This window comes from Cynoglossus semilaevis, chromosome 1 (genome assembly GCF_000523025.1).
Source record: "Cynoglossus semilaevis isolate Cse_v1.0 chromosome 1, Cse_v1.0, whole genome shotgun sequence".
Lineage (NCBI taxonomy): Eukaryota > Metazoa > Chordata > Actinopteri > Pleuronectiformes > Cynoglossidae > Cynoglossus > Cynoglossus semilaevis.
Window position 1 is genome coordinate 5,710,078 of NC_024307.1, and position 11,967 is coordinate 5,722,044.

Here is an 11,967-nt window from a genome sequence, read left to right on the forward strand (position 1 = left end):
CTGCCCCCCTGCTGCTCCTGCTGCTGCTGCTGCTGCTGCTGCTGCTGCTGCCTACTCACTCACTCACTCACTCTCTGAGCTATAGGAGGCTCCTCCAGCAAAAGCACTCAAATGTGCTCAGTGGAAGTGCCACAGGCTGGACAACTGTTCTCCTCCATACTTACAGTGCACTCCCATCACATGCACCGCACGCTACAGTGACAACCAAGGTGGCAAACCTTAGGTTTGTTTTGCAGTCGTCAGAGCTGCACGGCAGAGTCTGCGTGATCCGTGACGCGCGTCTTTTCATCTGCTCTCTTTGCAGTGCCTGGTGTCCGTGGGCCTGGATTCTAAAAACACAATCTGTGTGTGGGACTGGAGGAGAGGGAAGGTTCTGGCAGCAGCTCCCGGACATACAGACCGGGTAAACACATTCTTCCATTTCCACCGTCTCCATCAGCAGCCACATATCGACCACCTCAATTAGCTATGAACGCGGGTGGATGGATGGCCTGCACGTCCAAAGGAGACATAAACCAGTTAGGCCTGATTGATTGTTAGCTTTTTAAAGGGCTTTTTGAAAAGACATGTGACTAATGAAAGGAAGGTTAAAGGATGAAAAGGATCTTTGGATTTTTTTTTTCAGCATTCTCAGTTTGCACCCACTTTACAACAGTGTTTTTCAACCTTGGGATTGCGGACCCCAAGTGGTGACACCAGGAATTCAAATGGAGTCAACTGAAGTGTCTAGTAATTGATTTAAAATGTCCGATAAAATATTTTTTCAAGTAATTATTATTCTTTTTTAAAATTATGATTTTTTTTAGCCTGTTTTTAACACCTGTTTTCAACCTTGGGCTTGTGACCTGGCCTGGATTTCAAATGAAGTCGGGTCAAATGTTTAGTAATTGATTAAAAAAAAATACTAATAAAAATATTTTTTTCAACTAATAATTATTCTTTGTAAAATTATGATTCAAAACACCACACAATCTTAAGTAACTGTATTCTTTCACTTTCATCAATATAAATTCACCTCAAATAAAATTTAGCAAATTAAAATATCCAAACTGGCATCTTGATTGACAGCCGTGATCTCAAGACAAGCGAAGCTACATGTGATCAGGGGGAAAAAATGTCACTTTGGCTCTGGCTACTCTGTATTTGCAACAGAGTATAATAAACATGATAAAAAAATAGTTCTGTAAAGAAAAAAAATAATCTCTCTGGTCACAAGCCAAAGGATGAGAACCACTGCTGTAGAACATTTTAGTTTCATTCCAAACTAATTGAATTGTTGTAGACTCACCATAATTAAAATGATGATTGTGCCAAAAAAAAAAATTCTCAGTAGTTATTGTTGACTGAAGTCAATAAAAGAATCCCAGTCTGTTCATTGTTTATTCAGACGTCCTTTGTATCTCCACCAGCAGCAATTAATTAACGTTGTTTGTTTCCCCTTCTTTTCAGATATTTGACATATCGTGGGATTTGTACCAGCCGAGCAAACTCGTAAGCTGCGGTGTCAAACATATCAAGGTACAGCTGCTCCCTGGTCGTGTGTACCAGCTCCATGTAGATCTGGGCTGAGAGCTTCCTGTGCTCATTACCATAAAACTCTCCCTTTTTTTTCTGAAGAAGTTTAGGAAATCTTCAGGCTTTGAGCCTCGCTCTCCGCTGCTGCTGCCTTATCACCATGACCACATCAAAGCCTTCAGATAGATGAATGCAAATTCCCTTTATTGCAGAATCCATGCTCATTAGCCACTTGGAATAAGTGGTTCAGGCGCGGTGGACCCATCACTCTGCCTTTCAGAGCCCCCTGCACAGTAACCACCGCAGCTGTGGTCGCGCCCCTCGAGGGTCTTATGACCGTTCCATCTATGTCACACAGGAGTGTGTGTTCATAAATCTTCAATGAAGTTCATGTACGGTGTCCTTTGCCAGTCCTCCCTGGGGATGTATTAGGTGGTGTTCTTTGAATAGAGTAGCCATTAGGACCAAAATAAGGAGTGCGGCACGTGTTTCTGAGACATTGGTGGAAAATTGGAAGACATAGAATAGATATATAAATCGATGGATGGATGATAGATAGATGGATGGATGATGGATTGATAGATGGATGGATAGATAGATAGATAGATAGATAGATAGAATGATAGATAGATAGATAGATGCATAGATCGATGGATGGATGGATGATGGATGATAGATGGATGGATGATGGATAGATGAATGGATGGATAAAACTTTATTAATTCCCTTTGTCAAATTAAAGCTCCCGCAGCATTACAGCACCAAAACAACAGGAATACCACAAGAATAGATTCAATAAAATACAAACAGGAATAGCAGCAAACCATAAATAGAAATAGAAACTGAACTCCTTGTCATTGTGACACAGCACACAACCAAATGTGACCTCTGCTTTTAACCCATCACCAAAGTGAAGTGGGCAACTTTTAGGGTGCCATCCTCGGAGCACCTCAGTGGTAACTCGGCAGCTGGTGGACTCGAACTTGGAACCTTCCAGACCCAAGTCCGCTTCCTTAACCACTGAGCCACCACTGCCCCCACCCCTACCCCTTTCTTAAAGAATAGGGAAAACCTGAACATTATTAGTAGATTAGTAGTTCAGTAGCAGTAGTAGCATTTTAGTGGATAATTATTGTTGTCCTGTGTGGTGTTGTTATAGCAATTATATATTCTCTATTATTCAATTAAATTCAAATTATGTATACTGATGTAAAGTATCACATTATCTCTATGGTATTATTATGGCAGATATATATATATATACCAGATTTATATGACTAATTTATGACTAGGAGTTACACTACGTAATACTGTATTAGATAGAACTTTATTTGTCCCTTTGGGAAATTAAAGAGAATAAAGGCACTGCAGGGATTCAAACCCAGGATCTCCTGTTTACTAGACAGGTGCTTTTATCTAACTGAGTTAGTGCCTGTTGGCTGTATATTAGTTACACAGTTATGATAAAGATGCTGAGATGTTGAACGTACATCACATTAGAATGGTTCTCAACCCGTGAGCTACCGTACACCCTGTATAATTCCCCGTCCTCCTGATGTCTACGTCACCTCCATCCAGCCGGATCTCCGTGCTGTTGTAGGAATTCCCCACGTGAACTCTTCTCCTTTCTATGGGGGAACTAAAACATTTTCCAGCCACAGAACGTGACCCTGAATCCTCTGCTCTTTGTTCTGCACCACCTCCTCCTCCACCTCCTCATCTCTTTCCTCCTTCTGGATGGCTGAGGTCACGACAATCCACCAGTTGTCCTACATAATTCTCCAGCCTTTACCCTGCAGACCATGTGACATCTGCTCTCCGGCCCCCGCGCTCTCTCAGCGATTATAGCACAATCCCAGAGATTTAGCCACAGTAATCCATCCACGAGAAACCACGACCTAAGTGAAGAGGAGCACGACTGACTCCTCGCACTCCTCACAACTGCATTTGCATTTTGATTTGTTTTACATCCATTTAGCTCCACACCCTTCAGCTGTTTGTGAATGTTAATTATGTTAATTATTAGAAAGAATAAAGTAATGGTACTGAGTCAGAGTGAATAGCAGTGGTAAGGGTGCAGTCCTAGAGGAGCGCAGAGCAGAGTTGTCTGGTGTGAGGGCCAGTGTAACTCACACTCTCTATAGCCCCAGTGGCCTAATGGATAAGGCACTGGCCTCCTAAGCCAGGGATTGTGGGTTCGAGTCCCATCTGGGGTGGTTTCTTTTGGAGCAGTGGTGGCCTAGTGTTTAGGCAAGCAGACTTGGGTCTAGAAGGTTTTAGCTTTTGGTCCACCAGCTGTCAAGTTACAACTAAGCATGGCACCGTCCCCACACCGCCCCTGGCTACTAAAGCTGTCCCCTGCCCCATTACTTTGGTGATTGGTGAAATGTCGAGGTCACATTTGGTTGTGTGCAGTGACAAATAATTCACTTTCACTTATAGGTCAGTACAAAGATTTATTCTATGGTTGATGCTTTTTATACCCAGAGCAGTTACCATCCCAACCTTCTGGGGGCGCTAAAAGTTTTTTAATTTCTTTTTCCAGTTAAACCGAGGCTCATGTTACATCTTTATTATTAGTATTTTTATTTTCTTTATTATAATAGGACTTTATTGGGCTTTATTCTGTAAAATGACAGATGAGATACTTTCAGTAATGAGCTGTTATTAAAAAGGTTCCAAATTTAATTTCAACAAATACTGTCTCCACAGTTCACACATTCAAATCACATTCAAATTCATATAGTGTGTCCAGTGTATAAAAGCCTGGAGTTGACCTGGGTTCACACCTCTGTCATATATATTATAACATATGTGTCAAACCCAAGGCCCAGGGGCCAAATGCGGCCCGTCAAACTGTTTTGTGTGGCCCGCGGGATCTTAAAAAGCGTTTAATAAAGTCCATGCAGCAGAGTTTTTTCACCTATATAATTAAAAAAATAATAACACAACAATGAACAATATTTGTAGCTTCGACAAATAATAATCAATTGCAGAGATACCAGCGGTCCCTGACCTTTTTTTGTTCCAAGGACTGGTCAGCCAGTACCACCTGTTACCCTTGACCTTAAAATATTGCCAGATTATCTTTGAATTAAAAAAAAGTAAATGGATATGACAGGATTTTTTTGGAATGAAGTAAATTGACCTATGGACTGGTACAGTCTTCTGGTTACAACCGACCCTTCAAGGGGAACTGTGATGCTGATGTGGCCCGTGGTGAAAATGAGTTGTATTACAACATGATGTGAAAAATGTAGAAAAAACGTCACAGTAAAAAGAACAGCGCTCTGATGAGAACAGAGACAACGTCTTTCATCTGGGAATGGTTGAGGTAACAGAACTGATGGAACTGAATTAGTCCTTCAGCTGAGGACGGCATCTTTCCTCTAACCACAAGCGTGACTCAATGGAAAGAAGGAAAATAATATTTTAGAGGAGTGAGTGGTTTCTTGTTGGCAGATCCTTGATTTTATACCATAATAAGCCTTCACCCTCCCCCCTCTGCTTCGCTCTCCCTCTGTGTCTGGCCTCACCGTAAACCTCTGCAGCATCTCATCTCATCTCATCTTGTCTCCGTAGTGAGGGGATTAGCTGGTGCTCGGGTTTTCCTGCCCTTATCAGTAGTGGTCAGGACTTACTGTGCCGTCAGCCTGCCCACATCTCTGCTGTTCCTGCAGCAGATTGGATCACATCCCCTCCATCCAAGCCCTACACACTCTACTGAACCTCTGCACACACAGAGCAGCCTGATTTTTAGATTTTTTTAGATTTTTCTCATACCTTTGATTTTTTTTTTCTCCCACTTTCTCCCACACGCGCTACTCAGACGTAGTTAAGACCGCGGGAACACAAATTATATTTTGTTTCTGCTCAGACAGTGTTTGACGTCAGAGCTTGATCTGAGGCCACAGCGTTTACCTCTGATAATCGAGCCGTCCTGTTAGCACACCTTGGCCCTATCAGACTGGAGGTCAGGTGTTAGCCATGGCGTGACAACCTCTTGTCTCTCATTTGTCCGTCCCGTCCACCGTCTTTTGTGATGGCAAACAACACACAAACACCTACGTTTTCCTGTCTCCGGGGACAGATTCAGTGCGGTGTAAAATATAACCTTCAGCGGTGAGCCAAGCGTGGGCTGTGAGGGAGGGAGGTGAATCCTGAGGTAGAGCAGAAAAACGACTCTCCTCCTGACATTTCCCTGCTGCTCGCCAGTGATTAGTGTATTTTGGTTTCACGTGTCAACAGCCGTGTAGTCTCAGCATTCGAGACGCCGTCCGTGAGCTTTCTCCCTCATGATCTCATCTCCATGCAGACGGAGCGTCTCTTTTTCGCCCTCACCTCCTCCGCTTGATGTAAGCTCTTCGATGCGGGCCGTGTCTGTGCATCCCAATGACCCTGTCCATAAATAATGAACCGGCCCGTATGGGTACGTGTGTCTGCGTCTGTGCATGTTGATGAGGTGGTTAAGGCGATAAAGCCTGTTAGGAGTATCTCACAGTATCACATTAACACACTGACATGGGTGTGTGTGTGTGTGTGTGTGTAGGCAGGGGGGGGGGTCGGCGGGGGGCAGTGAGGGGTGAAGGTTTATTTAAATATGACTTTGGTTGCAGTTTTCCGTGTGTTTGAGCCTGTCCCTTAATGACCTTGTGGTTTTACCCTCTTCCCAAATGCTACATAATTATCCATTTGCTCCCTCAGAACAGGATTACACAGGGGATTATTAGCTGCTACACACGTTCACTCTCTCCTCACAGTTTTGGAGCTTGTGTGGAAACGCGCTCACACCGAAACGTGGCGTTTTTGGGAAAACCGGCGACCTCCAGACCATCCTCTGCCTCGCCTGTGCGAAAGACGAGATCACGTATTCAGGTGCCTTGAACGGCGACATCTACGTGTGGAAAGGGATCAACCTGATAAGGACAGTGCAAGGAGCTCATGGGGTGAGGACGGCTCATTTTTTTATTTATTTTTTTTTCATACCCCAAGCGGCTTTTCAATTTCTATAATAATAAAACAGTAAAACCTGACCAGGTTTGAAGCCCGGTGTTATTTCTGCCGACACAGTAGAACAGGATTAAATGATATTTGTGAGGAGAGCAGCTGGGTGAAGAGATGGATGCATCCAGAAGGAGGGGGAAGGGATAAAACTGTTTTTCACGTATTCCCGACTTTGCAATGGCAAATAGCTGTGTTGGGTTTCAGGGAGGCAGAAGTAATAATAAAACAAGTGTAAACACTTCCTCTAATATAAAAAAAAGCCTGAAGCCGCTGGAGCAGGTTTGTCATTTTGAAGCCTTGTTGAACAAATGCCTGGTCGAGCAGCAGGACTACATGCTCTGAAGCCGGGCTGGTTCTGTTGCTGCTCATTTATCCCACAGATCCTCACTGACAGCTTGTCATTTCCTCCAGTCAGGGATTTTCAGCATGAATGCCTGCGAGGAGGGCTTTGCCACCGGGGGCCGAGACGGCTGCGTCCGGCTGTGGGATCTTAACTTCAAACCAATTACTGTCATCGATCTCAGGGAAACAGATCAAGGATATAAAGGTGAGGTTAAAAAGGTTTTCCTTTTTTAAGGGAGTAAAAGCTGCTTCACTACTGTATACACCCTTCCATTAAACTGTCTGGGTTGGTGAAAACTGCAGTCTGACAACACACAGTGAACAGATGTCAATAAAACTTTGACCTCCAGAAACACCCAGGTAACCTTCTCCATAAATCAATGAACAAAAGGAGGTGTAGTCTGTTCAATATTATAGTCCAGAGCAGAGGTCACCCACAATATTTATCAGAGGGCCAGGAATTATTGGACAGACACCTTGGTGTAAAAGTAAAAATTATCTAAAAATATTATTTGATGTTTATTTTGGACTCCAGTTGGAGCTTAGTTAGAGCATTGTTTCCCAAAGGCTGGGTCGTGACCCTCAGATGTTTGTTTTTTTGGGGTCGTCTTGCATCATATTTCCCAGGAGTTTACGAAAAATGTCTATTGACTTGGGTCACGTCAAGGTTTGTGACTTTTAAATATAATAAATAAAATATGGGTACTCAGAAAAAGAGTTTGGGAAACACTGCGTTAGACGGTCTGGTGTGCCCAGATTTGGCCCGTGAGCCATCCGTTGATGATCACCAGCCTAGTGTTTAATTATTAAGTTCATGGTAGACATTTTTGCTCTGACCAGAAAAATCCTTAAATCCTTAGAGTATGAAACCCAAGATGAAGTTAAATATTCTTTGGACCAGTTTCCCAGCAGAGCGTCTCTGTTCTGTCACCATGGTTGTACTAGTGGTAAAAACAATTTTGGCTCAAAAACAGCTCTTTTTTTCCTGGAGACACTTAAAGAGACTAACCTGTCTCCAGAGCCGCTGAAGGCCTTTTATCACCACTCTCCTGAGAGTGTTCTGACACAGCATCACAGCCTGGTGTCCAACTGCACAGAAGCAGAGAGAGAGAGAACTCCCCCAGAGAGTCATTAAAATATGCCAGGAAATTATCAGACTCCTGCTGCCCACCCCTCGTTGCCTTCGTACCCAGAGCTGCAGAAACACTGGAGGACACTGTACAGTGTGTCCCTCTATCCAGCTCAGCTCTGTGGTGCCATCTGGAAGGAGCTGCCGCTCCATCTGAGCCCCAGTCTCCGGGTTAAGGAAGCAGGTTTTCTCCCAAGAGCCATCATTAAACTGCGAACTATTGATCTTACTGCGTAACCATGAGATACTGTGTACTTTGTATAGTATTTGATAAAGAACCTCCTCCCCCTTATGGAAGTCATGTTATTTTACTTTTTTGTTGTATTTAATGACATGTTTTATGTGTGATGGTAAGTCAATTAGTTTTAAGAATTAAGACAGTTATTTTTTGAGGCAATAACATGTTTTTTTTTTACATATCTTCCATTTAGTTTTGATACTTCTGCAGGAGACTTCCATTTGATCATTTCATCTTTGTAGAATGTCTTTCTCTGGTCTACGGACTAAAATCAAGTTATTTTTAATTATCTTTCAAGTTTAGGGAAATGGAAAAAAATAGACTTTTAAAAACTGTTGAGAAATTTCAAAGGATTTCATCAAGTTTTGGAGTTACAGTAAAGGATATTTCAGATTTCAGATCATTGCACCCGTTCATCGTAAGCTTTGCTTTTCTTTTTAACTCTTCGTTTCTTTTCCTCTATTTTTCTCCAACTTTTGTGTGAAAATACCTTGGACCTCTAACAGTAGCTAGAGGTGCAAATAGTCGAGGTGGGTAAAGTCGCTGCAGGCTCAGTTAACGACCTTGTCGCCGTGTTTGTGTCAGTCCTCCTCACGTTGTACCGCCGCTGTATACAGATGTTCTCTTCACATTTGTGTACTGTAACAGACTTTCTCTCACTGTTCCTATACTCTCTCTGTTCCCTCCTATCACCTGCTGGTCAGTTGTAAAGGATTGTTCATATTTTTGTGAGGTCTGGTTAAACCTGCACAGTCAGTGCTGGGACTTTTAGACAAACTGAAAACAAATGCAAAGAAAACAGATTTTAAGCCTTTGGATGGATTTTTCACATTTCAAGAATATATGTGTGTCTCAATATGTATATTTAATAGAATATAATGATCTTCCAGTTTAAGTTTACTCACAAAACCTCGGTGTGAAATCTGGGCCTGTTTAGTTAAACACAACACTGACATACTGACAGGGATTGAACAGAGACACAAAACAGAAGAAGATAAAATAAATAATGGTTTTCAGACCAATGAGGTCAGATTAGATAATTCACCAAGGTGGACCTGATGAAAGAATGAAAGATCTCAAATCACACCATCCTGTCCTAAATTCAATGTGAAATTGTTGATTTTGTCAGAAGACCTTAGTGATTTAAACAGTCATTTTTTTCATTTGTTGATCCACTTGTTGATTGATTAAAACCTGATTCTCCTTTTACTGGAGCCATGTTTTCAGTTAGCGTCCACGTCCCAGCACTGACTACTGTACATGTACAGTATGTGTCCATCTGCTTTTACCACACTTAAAAAAACACATACAGTCCCTTTAATAACATGTAATGTTAATTTAACTGGTAGAAATAAAGAATAAATCTGTGCCTTAGCTGTCAGTGATTATAACTAGCCTGTGTGTTTATTGACCCCCCCGTCCCATGTCTCTTACAGTGAGTGTGACAATAGGATTCATTGTGTGTGTGTGACACTTCCTTTGAGACCGGTGTTGTGTTCACAGGCCTGTCCGTGCGCAGTGTGTGCTGGAGAGGAGATCACATTCTCGTGGGAACGCAGGACAGCGAGATCTTTGAGATAGTGGTCCACGACCGCAACAAGCCCTTCCTCATCATGCAGGGTCACTGTGAGGGCGAGCTGTGGGCGCTGGCCGTGCACCCCACCAAACCACTGGCCATGACAGGAAGTGACGACCGCTCCGTCAGGTGAACATCCTGTTGGATGTACATTAGGTCATGAAACTGACGTGCATTATGGGAGATGTAGTTTATGGTAATTCTACGTAAGCGTACACTTTTAGAGAAAAATTCAAATTGATCATGTCTTACCTACTGTATTTAACCTATCCTGTAAATACCAAGAATACAGATTCAATACTATAAACCTGTGACTATCAACTCAGGGCCCAGGGGCCAAATCTGGCCCACCGATCCGTTCAAACCGGTCCATGACTAAATTCCAAAAAAAAAAAGACATCAGAAAGAAAAATTCTGGCCCTCTGAAAAATATAGTTGTTGACCCCTGCTCTAGAATTTTATTTTAAGACAACCGTACACAGCAGTGGGGGACCTATAAAATAATGTGGTCGATTACATTTGGCCTGCTGACCTTAGGTTTGCCAAATGTGATTTAGACAGTGTCTTTTTAAGTTTTTTTTCATGCAGCTTCATAACAAATTAAATTCATGTTGAATCTCTGTTGTTGATGTTTGACCTTTCGTACTCTGTTAATTGTTTCTGTCTGTGTTTGTCCCACTCCTCTGTGTGAGCAGGATATGGAGCCTCATAGATCATGCGCTGATTGCACGTTGTAATATGGAGGAACCGATCCGCTGTGCCGCTGTGAGCACCGATGGCATTCACCTGGCGCTGGGAATGAAGGATGGCTCCTTTACTGTCCTGAGGGTCAGGTGGGTGGAACATTTCTTCTCCAATTGAGGACTGAAAGAAGAAACGAGCGCCTCAGATTGTGCAGCGTTGTATGACTTCCCTCCGTTCTGCCTCAGGGACATGACCGAGGTGGTCCACATCAAGGACAGGAAGGAGGCCATCCATGAGCTCAAGTATTCTCCCGATGGAGCCCATTTGGCCGTGGGCTCCAACGATAACTCAGTGGACATCTACGGCGTGGTGCAGCGCTACAAGAAAGTGGGCGAGTGCATCGGTTCCAACAGCTTCATCACACACATGGACTGGTCTACGGACAGCAAATACCTGCAGACCAACAATGGCAGCGCCAGGAGGCTCTTCTTCAGAATGCCAAGTAGGAGCGGGAGAGTGTTTCATTCTGAAAAATGATTTTGTTTTAAAGCAGCAGTGTGAGACAAAGTGTCCCTGCTCTGTTCAGGTGGGAAGGAGGTGACCAACAGGGAGGAGCTGAAGCTGGTGCAGTGGGCTTCGTGGACATGTGTGTTGGGCGCAGAAGTGAATGGTATCTGGCCCAAGTACTCAGATATCAACGACATCAACTCTGTGGATGCCAACTACAGTAATCAAGTCTTAGTAACAGCCGATGACTACGGACTGGTCAAGCTTTTTCGCTATCCGTGTATAAAGAAAGGTGACAAAATTAATTTACTGTAGCGATTGCATCGTCGCATCCTGTTGTTCTTGACAGTGACAAAATTAATTTACTGTAGCGATTGAATCATCGCATCGTCGCATGCTGTTGTTCTTTACATATGTTTCTTCTCGGATTCAGGTGCAAAGTTTAAAAAATATCTGGGTCACTCAGCGCACATAACCAACGCCAGATGGTCACACGACTACCAGTGGGTGATAACCATCGGTGGTGCAGACCACTCGGTGTTCCAGTGGAAGTTTGTTCCTGAGAGAAAGGCCAAAGAGGCTCTGCACCTAGCACCTCAAGGTAAGATCAAACTTTTAACTCTATACCATGACCCGCCATCAGGTGGCACCATTTTATTGTAGAAACTTATTTATTTACTGCAAGTAATTGGTCTTTGTTGTATGCAAAATTGACGAGCGGAACAATCAAATACTAGTCCACTAGGTGGCAGCCGATGGCTAATTAGAGTTGAATAAGATCTTTGTGTGTCTTTCTTCAATTCCTGTGAGTACACAGGATTGTGTTCAACAAAACAGGCCCAGGTTTGAGACTGAGTTAGAAATTAGTGAGTAAATAGAAACTAGAAAATCATTGTATATATCTTTATATAACATTCGGTGGTGCGTTGTCTAATGTGGCTACTACGGAAACACTGCAGTAGTTTTCATGTC

General features: G+C 43.0%; 1 protein-coding gene and 1 non-coding gene across 3 annotated transcripts in view; both read left to right on the forward strand.

The window, feature by feature from the left end:
- The window catches only part of LOC103399894 (echinoderm microtubule-associated protein-like 5), a 24,931-nt gene extending 13,262 nt beyond the window's left edge, over positions 1-11,669 (forward strand). Inside the window, exons 4-13 of one of the 2 annotated variants that reach the window (XM_025058856.1) lie at positions 305-403; positions 1,450-1,518; positions 6,276-6,461; positions 6,931-7,066; positions 8,735-8,758; positions 9,732-9,933; positions 10,500-10,637; positions 10,734-10,990; positions 11,075-11,287; positions 11,429-11,669. In XM_025058856.1, coding sequence (XP_024914624.1) covers positions 305-403; positions 1,450-1,518; positions 6,276-6,461; positions 6,931-7,066; positions 8,735-8,758; positions 9,732-9,933; positions 10,500-10,637; positions 10,734-10,990; positions 11,075-11,287; positions 11,429-11,658 — 1,554 coding nt within the window. In that variant the 3' untranslated portion in view covers positions 11,659-11,669. The remainder of the gene's footprint in view (positions 1-304; positions 404-1,449; positions 1,519-6,275; positions 6,462-6,930; positions 7,067-8,734; positions 8,759-9,731; positions 9,934-10,499; positions 10,638-10,733; positions 10,991-11,074; positions 11,288-11,428) is intronic. The other variant, XM_025058859.1, reaches the window with a different exon arrangement.
- trnar-ccu (transfer RNA arginine (anticodon CCU)) lies at positions 3,659-3,731 on the forward strand. The gene has a single exon. It is a non-coding gene; the product is annotated as a tRNA-Arg (tRNA).
- Positions 11,670-11,967: the final 298 nt, after the last annotated feature.